Source organism: Bombina bombina, chromosome 3 (assembly GCF_027579735.1).
Source record: "Bombina bombina isolate aBomBom1 chromosome 3, aBomBom1.pri, whole genome shotgun sequence".
Taxonomy (NCBI): Eukaryota; Metazoa; Chordata; class Amphibia; order Anura; family Bombinatoridae; genus Bombina; species Bombina bombina.
In genome coordinates this window covers 470,309,636-470,323,256 of record NC_069501.1, presented here as the reverse complement: position 1 = coordinate 470,323,256, position 13,621 = coordinate 470,309,636, and the positions used below count along the sequence as shown (strand labels likewise).

Genomic DNA, 13,621 nt, shown 5'->3' with positions numbered 1-13,621 from the left:
CTGTCACTTTAAATTTCAAACAGAAAACACTTTATTACTGAATATGTGAAAAAGTATGAAGGAATTGTTCAAAAATTACCAACATTTCACCACAGTGTCTTAAAGCCTTAAAAGTATTGCACACCAAATTTCAGAGCTTTAACCCTTAAAATAACGGAACCGGAGCCGTTTTTCAATTTAACCCCTATACAGTCCCAGCTATAGTCTTTGCTAAGACCCAACCAAGCCCTGAGGGGAATACGATACCAAATGACGCCTTCTAAAAGCTTTTTCAGAGATTCTTAGATCCTCACACATGCATCTGCATGCCCTGCTCTTAAAAAACAACTGCGCATTAATGGCGCGAAAATGAGGCTCAGTCTATAACTAGAAAGGCCCCCTGACTGAAAAAGGTGTCCAATACAGTGCCTGCCGTTTTATAAGCGTTCCCCAAGATTATAAATGTCAAATGTTAGCCTAAATCTGAATAATATGCACAAATAAAGCAATCGATTTAGCCCATAAAAATGTCTACCAGTTTTTTAGCCCATAATAAGCCCTTTATTCTGTTTCTTTGACTAAGAAAATGGCTTACCGGTCCCCATGAGGGGAAATGACAGCCTTCCAGCATTACACAGTCTTGTTAGAAATATGGCTAGTCATACCTTAAGCAGAAAAGTCTGCTAACTGTTTCCCCCAACTGAAGTTACTTCATCTCAACAGTCCTATGTGGAAACAGCAATCGATTTTAGTTACTGTCTGCTAAAATCATCTTCCTCTTACAAACAGAAATCTTCATCCTTTTCTGTTTCAGAGTAAATAGTACATACCAGCACTATTTTAAAATAACAAACACTTGATTGAAGAATAAAAACTACATTTAAACACCAAAAAACTCTTAACCATCTCCGTGGAGATGTTGCCTGTGCAACGGCAAAGAGAATGACTAGGGTGGGCGGAGCCTAGGAGGGACCATGTGACCAGCTTTGCTGGGACTCTTTGCCATTTCCTGTTGGGGAAGAGAATATCCCACAAGTAAGGATGACGCTGTGGACCGGACACACCAATGTTGGAGAAAATTGGGTTTAATATCCCTTTAACATCCAACTTAAATTATTCAGAAAGAACATGCAATTTTAAAACAACATTCAAATTAACTTGTTGAAGACAAAACCTAGGTAGTCAACAATTTTGTATGCATGTATGTATGATATATACACACACACATAGATAAAATATATATATATATATATATATATACCCCTCAAAGGAAAGCACTCTCCGGTTTATTCATGCTATTTTTGGAAGGCACCCCGTGGCTGCAGCGTTGTGTAAGAGATCAGGAGCATCCCCATTTTTGACCACTATGAACTCTATTTATCAAGCCTTTTCCTGCTCTTAGGTGGAGGTCTTGTCCGACTGGGAAAATTGACAGCTTCTGCCCCCGTGTGATTGGCTGTTAGCACTCTTGTGCAATGCTGAATTCCGCCAACTGAATTCTGTTCGCCAGAGGTGAGCTGCGGTGGACAGGGGTGCATATGTACGCCCCTGTCCGCTGTAGCTCGATAAATCGAGCCCTAAATGGAGACAGAGTTTGCAACTGCATATAACATTCTATTGACGCACTTCACAGTTTTATCACACCTCATACAAGAGTTAGTGCAGATGCGCAGATGTAAAAAGATAGCTACTCTTTCTCAGAGGAGGGTGCACACAATCTTTATGTGCACACTTTCTAGGGCACTAGTTACTACTGAGCATGTGCAACAGTCCACAGCTCCAATATGTATACAAGTCGGATTACATGACAGCTGTCACGTAATAAAGGATACAGGGAAATGAAAGGAAACTTGTAAGAAAAAACCCCTGCTTGTTTGAAATTCATTTTACTTTATTTAAAAAAACTGTATAGTGTATAGCCAGATTCTAAAGCATTTTAAGATTAAACATTCTTTATTTTGTACGGCACACATTTAAATAAAGTAACCTCGCCTATATTCTTAAAACATTTTATAAAGTTTCAGAGGCCTTGCTGTGCAGGCTCACTCATGGGCATAAGACTGCTCCTTCCTAACCTATCCACCAACTGATTCGACCAGGGTGATTTATAGCCTCTGGTCTTGTGTGATTAGTAGCGCAAACGCAGTGGGCAGGTTTGCACAAGAACAGTTTTGTGTAATCATAACATCCACCAGTATATCTGTGTGTGTGTGTATATATATATATATATATATATATATATATATATATATATAATATATATATATATATGATAGATAGATATCTGTCTCTCTCTGAGGAAGGTCTTCCACTTGTTATCTAACTGTTGGCACCCTGGCAGTTGTCATTAAGGCGAGAGTGCTCTTTTTTGAACTGCATGTATATGTATATATATATATATATATATATATACACTTAAATGTTTACCTGCAGAGTGACATTATGAAGTAGGGTAGTGTAATGTTATTTATACTGTAACAAGATCCTTTGGCAACCACTGTCTTCTAGGGTTTAAATGCAATAGAGGACAATCCATTTAAAGTTTTCAAAACTTTATTTTCTTTCAAAATAGCAAGGTGACTTTAACAGTAGCATACAGTTTGTTCACAGGTAAGGCAGAAGGAACAGATACAGGCCTCTATTTATCAAGCTGTCAACCGCAAAGATGCTGGAATTCCGCAGCGTATTTGTGGCGTGCCTGATTCGCCTTAGTTATCAAACCCTACAGACTGGCAAAAGTAGAATTTAGTGACGTAAGCTTTGATCCGCCGGACTCAGTCCAACACAGATCGATGCTTACGTCACTCCAGATGTTCCGAACGCAAGTTCGGCACAATCTGACTACTTTTGCTAGTTATCAAATAACTAGCAGGTACGCTCGCCACTTTTCCGGCCCAGCGTACCTGGTTTTCAGTCCGCTGCCCTGGAGGCCGCGGATACCATAGGAATCAATGGGAGTCTGAAAGCTGCGAAAGCTCATGTTCGCTGCTGCCCGATATCCCATTGATTCCTATGGTAAATGTCTACACCTAACACCCTAACATGTATCCCGAGTCTAAACACCCCTAATCTGCCCCCCCTACACCGCCGCAACTAAATAAAGTGTTTAACCCCTAAACCGCCGCTCCCTGGAGCCCACCGTCACCTACATTATACATATTAACCCCTAATCTGCCCCCCCTATACCTCCGCAACTCTAATAAATGTATTAACCCCTAAACCGCCGCTCTCGCAGCCCTCCGTCACCTACATTATACATATTACCCCCTGATCTGCCGCCCCCTATACTGCCGCCACTATATTAAAGTTATTAACCCCTATCCTGCCGCTCCCGGACCCCGCCGCAACGAAATAAAGTGTTTAACCCCTAAACCGCCACTCCCGGAGCCCACTGCCACCTACAATATATTTATTAACCCCTAATCTGCCCCCCCCTACACCGCCGCCACTATATTAAAGTTATTAACCCCTAAATCTAAGTCTAACCCTAACACCCCACTAACTTAAATATAATTTAAATAAATCGAAATAAAATTATTATAATTAACTAAATAAGAAACATGTTTCAGCATACCTGGATACTCGTTTCAACTGGCAGCAGCTGTTACCTCAGTTGCTGGAGCTGCGGCCTACTGGTGCAACTCTTTAGCAGATTTGATCGAGGTGGAGGGTCCCCTCGATGTTATCCAAGAAAGAATTAAAGCCTTGAGAGTTGCTAATTCTTTTATCTGTGATGCAAACATGCAGATTATTCACCTGAATGCTAAGATTTCTAGTTTCTCAGTTCAGACCCGTCGGGCGCTCTGGCTGAAGTCCTGGCCTGCTGACATGACTTCTAAGTCTAGACTACTTTCCCTTCCTTTTAAGGGAAATATTTTATTTGGTCCAGACCTGGACTCCATTATTTTCACGGTTACAGGGGGCAAGGGTGCCTTCCTTCCGCAGGCTAAAAAGAACAAGTCTAAGGGACAAGGATCTAATTTTCATTCCTTTCGTTCTGAAAAAGCCCCAAGAAACCCTTAAAAAAGTCTAACACTAACTCCTGAAGATCCACTTACAGTTTTTGAAGACCCGACATCCATCCTCAACGAAGCGGCAGAAGTCTTCATGCAGACGGCATATTGTATCTTCATCCATCCGGCGTGGAGCGGCTCCATCCTCTTCAATTGACTTCTTATTGAACAATGAATTCTCCTTTAAATGACGTCATCCAAGATGGCGTCCCTTGAATTCCGATTGGCTGATAGAATTCTATCAGCTAATCGGAATTCAAGGGACGCAATCTTGTATGACGTCATTTAAAGGAGAATTCATTGTTCAAGAAGACGATTGAAGAGGATGCTCCGCGCCGGATATCTTGAAGATGAAGCCGCTCCACGCCGGATGGATGAAGATAGAAGATGCCGTCTGGATGAAGACTTCTGCGGGCTTGGATGAAGACTTAGGGCCGCTTGGATGAAGACTTCTGCGGGCTTGGATGAAGACGTAGGGCCGCTTGGATGAAGACTTCTGCCGGCTTCGATGAGGACTTCTGCCACTTCGTTAAGGATGGATGTTGGGTCCTCAAAAACTGTAAGTGGATCTTTGGGGGTTAGTGTTAGATTTTTTAAAGGGTTTATTGGGTGGGTTTTATTTTTAGATTAGGGTTTGGGCGGGAAAATAGCTAAATGCCCTTTTAAGGGCAATGCCCATCCAAATGCCCTTTTCAGGGCAATGGGGAGCTTAGGTTTTTAGTTAGGATTTTATTTGGGGGGTTTGTTGTGTGGGTGGTGGGTTTTACTGTTGAGGGGTTGTTTGTATTTTTTTTACAGGTAAAAGAGCCGATTTCTTTGGGGCAATGCCCCGCAAAAGGCCGTTTTAAGGGCTATTGGCAGTTTAGTTTAGTCTAGGGTTTTTTTTTATTTTGGGGGAGCTTTTTATTTTGATAGGGCTATTAGATTAGGTGTAATTAGTTTAAATATTTGATAATTTATTTTTTATTTCGTGTAATTTAGTGTAAGGTTAGTGTAACTAAGGTTAGGTTTTATTTTACAGGTAAATTTGTATTTATTTTATCTAGGTAGTTAGTAAATAGTTAATAACTATTTAGTAACTAATCTACCTAGTTAAAATAAATACAAACTTACCTGTGTAATAAAAATAAAACCTAAGCTAGCTACAATGTAACTATTAGTTATATTGTAGCTAGCTTAGGGTTTATTTTACAGGTAAGTATTTAGTTTTAAATAGGTATTAGTTAATGATAGGAATTTTTATTTAGATTTATTTTAATTATATTAAAGTTAGGGTTAGGTTTAGGGGTTTATAACTTTAGTATAGTGGCGGCGACATTGGGGGCGGCAGATAAGGGGTTCATAAGTGTAGGTAGGTTGCGGCGACATTGGGGGCAGCAGATTAGGGGTTAATAAGTGTAATGTAGGTGTCGGCGATGTCGGGGCGGCAGATTAGGGGTTATTAAGTATAAGATTAGGGGTGTTTAGATTCGGGGTTCATGTTAGGGTGTTAGGTGTAAATATAACTTTTGTTTCCCCATAGGAATCAATGGGGCTGCGTTACGGAGCTTTACGCTCTTTTATTGCAGGTGTTAGGCTTTTTTTTTAGCCGTCTCTCCCCATTGATGTCTATGGGGAAATCGTGCACGAGCACGTAATACCAGCTTACCGCAGCTCTGGTATTGGAGTCCGGTATGGAGCTCAATTTTGCTCTACGCTCACTTATTGCCTGCTAACGCTGGGTTTATGAAAACCTGTAATAGCAGCGCTGTAGGGAGGTGAGCGGTGACAATAACTTGCAAGTTAGCACCGAGCCGCTCATAATGCAAAACTCATAATCTAGCCGAATATTTTTTAATTAATAATAAAACAAAAACCGCTTTACAAAAATGTTTTTTTACATCTATGGTGATGACTATTGTGCATAATATAGAGGCGGTATATGATATGATCTGGCAGCCATCTTGTTTGAGCTTAAACACTTTAGTTCCAACTATATAAATTGGTTTAAATTCACCACTAATATGAGTTAATGGGTAGTGTCTACTGTATCACCAACCTAGATTGAATATTCTATTAACCACTATGGCGATATTTGCTAGAAAAACGGTGGGTTCCTCTATAAGGAGAATAGGTGCTAATTAGTGACCCAATGTGTAAACACAATGTTTAAAATTATCTCAACCTTATAGGCTCTGATTTGCTGTGTCTCTGGAGTGATTTTGAAATAATGTGATCAATGTAAAGTTGGGCTATACACGCCCTCTTGGAATACTAAGTTACTGCAAGGGGGGGGGGGGACTTGGGGAGAACCTGGTCTCCTTCAATAGCTATATGGAAGGGGGAAAGAAATGAACTTGATGAACATATGAAGTCTGAATTTCAACAATAAAGGTCTACGTTTCACTTACACAGCCAGTCAAGAAACAATTATATTAATTGATTTAGAAATAATGGTTACCGAAAATGGTTTAAACACATGCACTCATTTGTTCCAGATATTGTTTTAACTTTATGCTCTTGATAAAGGCTTCTTTTAGCCGAAATGCTTTGAGCTGTATTTTAAATAAAACCTGAAGACACTTTTGTGATGATTTTAATAAAAGGCTTATTTTAACTGCAATCTCATGAGTATAACCAGTTTGTGCGCCTACCACATTCACTGAAATCTGCTAAACTATTGTGAGCTTTTATTTTTGAGGTGAAAGCAACAAGGTTGACTCAGAGGACGTGGGCAGCTTGGTTACCTGGAGGTGACACAGCACCGCCACTTTCAGCACTTTCTATTTGCTTTTAAACCTCATATTTTATGATCATTTACCCTACTTCTGTTACTGATGTATAGTGGTTAAACATTATACCAGGTACACTGTACTTTAGATGCACATAAACAGGATTCCTCTTGTTCTGATGATACCAGGTACACTGTACTTTAGATGTACATAAACAAGATTCCTCTTGTTCTGTATACGGAATGTCAGCTTAAGCCTTTGCAGTTTATAAGAACCCACATTACTGGAATGAGTTTATCTAAGGTTCCTTATTTAGATATGTTTATTATTTATGTCTAGCTATAAGTATTGGTTAAATTATATGGGGGTAGATTTATCAAGCAGCTGATGCTGCAATCTACCCCTGAAGATTCCGGTTTGCCAGAAACTTAAGTTAAGAAGCAGCGTTCATAAGACCGCTTCTCCTTAACTCGTCCGCCACCTCTGAGGTGTGCAGGGGGAGGCATTGCACAAGCAGAAAATGCTTGGGCAATGTTAAATGCCAACAGCGTATACTGTCGGCATTTAGCGATGCAGGGTGGACATTATTCGCTATAGCAGAATATTCAAATAGCTCTACAGACCCCTAAAATTTATACATAGAGACATAGATTTTATCCAAGGAGAACTCTTGTCAACTTTAAAGCTTGAGAACTGGAGCAATTATACTATGTGCGCTAAGAGATGATGTATACATTTCTTGTTGTACATCTATGTACTGTTTTAAACTTTGAAAAAAAATAAAACATTTCTAATTTAATTCCATATTTATTAATCACTCAGTGTTTGTGTGGCCAGGGAGGGAAATCAGGAGATCAAGGAGATAAAGCAGGACATATGGGGAAGCTTTAGTTGTTCTTTCAGCTAAAAAACTCTTCCTCCTCCCTTAGTTCTTCCTCCCGGCGCCTCTGTATTTCTAGATCTCTATTAATCCAGAATTCCAGGAGTTTCCATGTTCTTTTTTCTGGGCCATCTGTCTGTGTCCCTTGTTCTTTGGTTTCAATTTGAACTATTTTAAAACATAAACAATTTTAAATTAGGAAATGTAAAATACTTATAAAATGGAGTATCATAAATAGCAATTTTGTTTTACCCTGTGTTATGGATTGTAGTTTAATGTCTATTTGTAAATTCTAATAATCCATAACAATTCCTGCTGTAAAAGCTTAATAATGATAGTGGCTATATTGTGGTTTATTTGTAGGTTTATATAGAGTACTTTACTGTCTGATTAGCATTACTGTTATATTAATATAGAAGTAGGTACAAAGTCTATAACAATGATAATGATAGTGGCTATATTGTGGTTTATTTGTAGGTTTATATAGAGTACTTTACTGTCTGATTAGCATTACTGTTATATTAATATAGAAGTAGGTACAAAGTCTATAACAATAATAATGATAGTGGCTATATTGTGGTTTATTTGTAGGTTTATATAGAGTACTTTACTGTCTGATTAGCATTACTGTTATATTAATATAGAAGTAGGTAAAAAGTCTATAACAATAATAATGATAGTGGCTATATTGTGGATTATTTGTAGGTTTATATAGAGTACTTTACTGTCTGATTAGCATTACTGTTATATTAATATAGAAGTAGGTACAAAGTCTATAACAATAATAATGATAGTGGCTATATTGTGGTTTATTTGTAGGTTTATATAGAGTACTTTACTGTCTGATTAGCATTACTGTTATATTAATATAGAAGTAGGTAACAAGTCTATAACAATAATAATGATAGTGGCTATATTGTGGTTTATTTGTAGGTTTATATAGAGTACTTTACTGTCTGATTAGCATTACTGTTATATTAATATAGAAGTAGGTAACAAGTCTATAACAATAATAATGATAGTGGCTATATTGTGGTTTATTTGTAGGTTTATATAGAGTACTTTACTGTCTGATTAGCATTACTGTTATATTAATATAGAAGTAGGTACAAAGTCTATAACAATAATAATGATAGTGGCTATATTGTGGTTTATTTGTAGGTTTATATAGAGTACTTTACTGTCTGATTAGCATTACTGTTATATTAATATAGAAGTAGGTACAAAGTCTATAACAATAATAATGATATTGGCTATATTGCGGTTTATTTGTAGGTTTATATAGAGTACTTTACTGTCTGATTAGCATTACTGTTATATTAATATAGAAGTAGGTACAAAGTCTATAACAATAATAATGATAGTGGCTATATTGTGGTTTATTTGTAGGTTTATATAGAGTACTTTACTGTCTGATTAGCATTACTGTTATATTAATATAGAAGTAGGTACAAAGTCTATAACAATAATAATGATAGTGGCTATATTGTGGTTTATTTGTAGGTTTATATAGAGTACTTTACTGTCTGATTAGCATTACTGTTATATTAATATAGAAGTAGGTACAAAGTCTATAACAATAATAATGATAGTGGCTATATTGTGGTTTATTTGTAGGTTTATATAGAGTACTTTACTGTCTGATTAGCATTACTGTTATATTAATATAGAAGTAGGTAACAAGTCTATAACAATAATAATGATAGTGGCTATATTGTGGTTTATTTGTAGGTTTATATAGAGTACTTTACTGTCTGATTAGCATTACTGTTATATTAATATAGAAGTAGGTAACAAGTCTATAACAATAATAATGATAGTGGTTATATTGTGGTTTATTTGTAGGTTTATATAGAGTACTTTACTGTCTGATTAGCATTACTGTTATATTAATATAGAAGTAGGTACAAAGTCTATAACAATAATAATGATAGTGGCTATATTGTGGTTTATTTGTAGGTTTATATAGAGTACTTTACTGTCTGATTAGCATTACTGTTATATTAATATAGAAGTAGGTACAAAGTCTATAACAATAATAATGATATTGGCTATATTGCGGTTTATTTGTAGGTTTATATAGAGTACTTTACTGTCTGATTAGCATTACTGTTATATTAATATAGAAGTAGGTACAAAGTCTATAACAATAATAATGATAGTGGCTATATTGTGGTTTATTTGTAGGTTTATATAGAGTACTTTACTGTCTGATTAGCATTACTGTTATATTAATATAGAAGTAGGTACAAAGTCTATAACAATAATAATGATAGTGGCTATATTGTGGTTTATTTGTAGGTTTATATAGAGTACTTTACTGTCTGATTAGCATTACTGTTATATTAATATAGAAGTAGGTAACAAGTCTATAACAATAATAATGATAGTGGCTATATTGTGGTTTATTTGTAGGTTTATATAGAGTACTTTACTGTCTGATTAGCATTACTGTTATATTAATATAGAAGTAGGTACAAAGTCTATAACAATAATAATGATATTGGCTATATTGCAGTTTATTTGTAGGTTTATATAGAGTACTTTACTGTCTGATTAGCATTACTGTTATATTAATATAGAAGTAGGTACAAAGTCTATAACAATAATAATGATAGTGGCTATATTGTGGTTTATTTGTAGGTTTATATAGAGTACTTTACTGTCTGATTAGCATTACTGTTATATTAATATAGAAGTAGGTACAAAGTCTATAACAATAATAATGATAGTGGCTATATTGTGGTTTATTTGTAGGTTTATATAGAGTACTTTACTGTCTGATTAGCATTACTGTTATATTAATATAGAAGTAGGTACAAAGTCTATAACAATAATAATGAATTGCCTACCTAGTGTTAGGTGCTTAGCAAGTATTTTTCATTGTGTGTGTATAGTAAGACGTTTCCATTACTGTTAATAAATAAAGTGCATCCCTAGTGATGTATTCCGTGCTGTGTTGAGTGTTCCTATCTTTGCACCTATGTGTTCTATAAAAAAAATCTATCACTTGTCCTATGGACCAAAACAATTTCCTGCAGATGATATATTTTTTTATTGCAACAGAGTGACCTTTTGTATCTTATCCATTTCCTTATCTAATTCTTTTCCCCTTTAGTCCTTTTCTCTATTCTGTACCATTCTCTATATCTTATTGAATGCTCTTCTTATTGTTTCCTTTGTAATCAGGTTTCTTGGTTTCTATTGTCCTTTCTTACCTTCCACTGAGATTTTATCTTTCATCTTTTGCTCCTTTACATCCTTCACTTTCTCTTCCTCCCTCTTCCTCTCCCTCTTCTTCCTCCTCTTTCTGTCCTGCTTTATCTCCTTAATAGAAGCTTCAAAAGAAATATGAAAATAAATTGCATATCCTTGTATAACACCCTGTTTAAATAAATAAATAAATAAATAAATAAATATTCTCAATTAATGAGTTACTTTGCCCACATATAGCCAGCATGTAAATTCTCTTACCTTTTGGCATAATTGTTGGTTGTTCTTCATCAGGAAGCTTTGATTTTCTATAAAAATAAAAAGGGGGGGGGGGGGTATTATTACATATAATTTTTCCATAACCTGATTAGTCATTAATAAATTGAGTTTTCTGAAATGTATAATCTATGGTAATGTTCTTTTATATTATTATATTCTGGCTATAGAAAATGATTAGTAACTGTGCCATTTCCAGTCAGTCAGAATTCAGTTGTAAAATGCATTTTGTTTTACCCAGAATCTGTAGTGACAATATTTTTTTTTACACCTACCAAAATTACCTAGGAAACCTGTACTGAATAAATTAATTCCTAAAATAATTAAATAATGTAATTTTAAAAATGTTAAATAATTTCCTATCTACTTTACACTGTTTGTGATTATCAAAGCATTAATTACATAAATATAAACATAACAAAAAAAGAATGTGACACTACAACCTGGGAAAGGTTTTAAACCTTTATGTTTGTGTGTTAAGTTTGTGCCCGTTAGTCACTGTTGGTGTCAGCTTGTTTTGTGGAAAATTTGCCAGATAAAATTAAAGGAGCAAAATACATTGGTCTAGACTCCATTACTATTTTTAGCTGTATAAACTGGCGGTAACAACAAGTATATCCATTAACAGTTTACACAGTTTACAACAGCAATGGAGACTAGGCCATTGTGCTTATATATATATTAAATTAGATCTGTTATGTTTTCTGTAGACAATAAAGCGTACGTAAATGGTGTATAAACCTTAGGATCAGCAAAATCTATAATGAGCAGCAAAGTGTATGTTAAAGTAGATCTAAATATGATTTTACATTATAGAAAACAGTGGTACAATCATTAAATACAGTAAAAGTTAAGATGTCAAAGCATTTCTGTTGTCTTGTGAGTTTTGTGGGTTGCACAGATGTTTAATATTCAAATATAAATATCTTAAGAACATGGCTAAAATGTATAGACGGCTTTATTAGGGGAGGCAGCTCCCTGTGACTTACCTGATGTGGTTCCATAGTGCCCATCCACCAATTATGACAATTATCAGTGCAATTACGCCCAAAATAGCATAGGCGTATACTGTAGAGAAACATAAAATAGCACATTATTATTTACACTACAGACTTCTACAGGATAACTGGTGGGCAACGCTGATTATATAAAATGTACAAGCGGGCTCTGCCCAGCAGTTGCTTCAGTATAACAAAGTGTTGAATAAAATTAAATGGCTTAGGGTGAGATTATAAATAAAGGTGCTAAAGGGGAAGCTTTTAGCATTTCTGTTTAGAGTGTAGGTCATTTTGAAGCTTTGAGTGTTTTAGTGACCTTATCTATTAAAATATTGAGTTTTGAAGGCTAGAAAATAATAAAAATTGACTTACCTGCATGATCGAGACCAGCAAAAAATCCTGTAAAAATGACAATTAAAGTTAGAAGTATATAAAATATATGTTTGTTGTTCATTGTGTCAACTACAATCTATATGATTATCACCATACATATACAGTTTCCATTCATTAGGCTGATTAACTTACAATGGACCTAACTTCCTTTGAAATGTAATCAAAATAGACAATATGTGACAATTGCAATGGACATTTATTAATCTTATTTACAAATAAATATAGAATGAAAATCCTAACAGAGACATTACTTCTCCACATACCCTCTCTCTGCATTCTCACATAGAAAAGAAATACATTTTGCAAATTAGACACACTGTTGAAAATTAACTGTACACATTTCCATGTCATGATCACATCTGCAAAGCCAACAAAATATAGATAATACACCATAATAGTTAATTAACCCTCTGAAGCTAGAAAACACAAAGTTTGACAGATAGGAAGGGATTATCAATAACAATTTGTTAACAAAGTCATTAGTGAAGAAGGATATACACATTACCTTGTGGGGTGCTCACAGGTGTGCCCATGCCAGGTTGGCATATAACAAGAAGTACATAAATCGCCAAGTAGAAACAAGCCATGTTAGCTGTAGTCCACTCTCAAAGAAAATGACTGTGCTGACTGGCTGCAGCTGGTATATTTTAGTATGTGATGTCACTGTTGTATTGTGTGAAGGCATTGTGCTATTGTGACATCATTACCTCTGACTTTGAGTTCCCCTTCATGCAGAAACAACTTTGTTTATTAGAATAATCTAGTAAAAAGACAGATTTGTCTTATTTTCTCAAGCTTCTAGAATGTCTGCGTTCCTCACCCTAATTTAAACAGAAAAGTTGAATGACAGAAAATTTTAAAATGAATTAGTTTAGCTAATCTGCCGAATATTCACAAGCAATGCTCATTCTGTTTAGGAAATGTACAGAATTGATTACTACCAAAACTTACAGTATATATATATATTTCCGCACACACATGACCGCTATTGCATATTACAAGTCGCGTGTGAAAAAAAAATATTGCAAGCTCTCTATACATCAGTGATGAATGTGTAAAGTGGTTAACCATTGTACTTGAGCAATGATAACAAACTATAAAAGTGGCTATCAGTTTTTTTTCACACTATTTCAAGACTTTGTAAAAAGAACATTACTT

The 13,621-nt window shown here is 35.4% G+C and overlaps 1 protein-coding gene across 1 annotated transcript; it reads right to left on the bottom strand.

The window, feature by feature from the left end:
* Positions 1–7,490: 7,490 nt before the first annotated feature.
* On the bottom strand, positions 7,491–13,050 carry LOC128653452 (uncharacterized). The gene is made up of 6 exons (XM_053706762.1): positions 12,969–13,050; positions 12,443–12,469; positions 12,062–12,140; positions 11,058–11,104; positions 10,802–10,921; positions 7,491–7,751 (listed from the first exon to the last, which is right to left on the bottom strand). Exons 1-6 carry the CDS (start codon positions 13,048–13,050, stop codon positions 7,603–7,605), a joined length of 504 nt encoding a protein of 167 aa, XP_053562737.1. The 3' UTR covers positions 7,491–7,602.
* Positions 13,051–13,621: the final 571 nt, after the last annotated feature.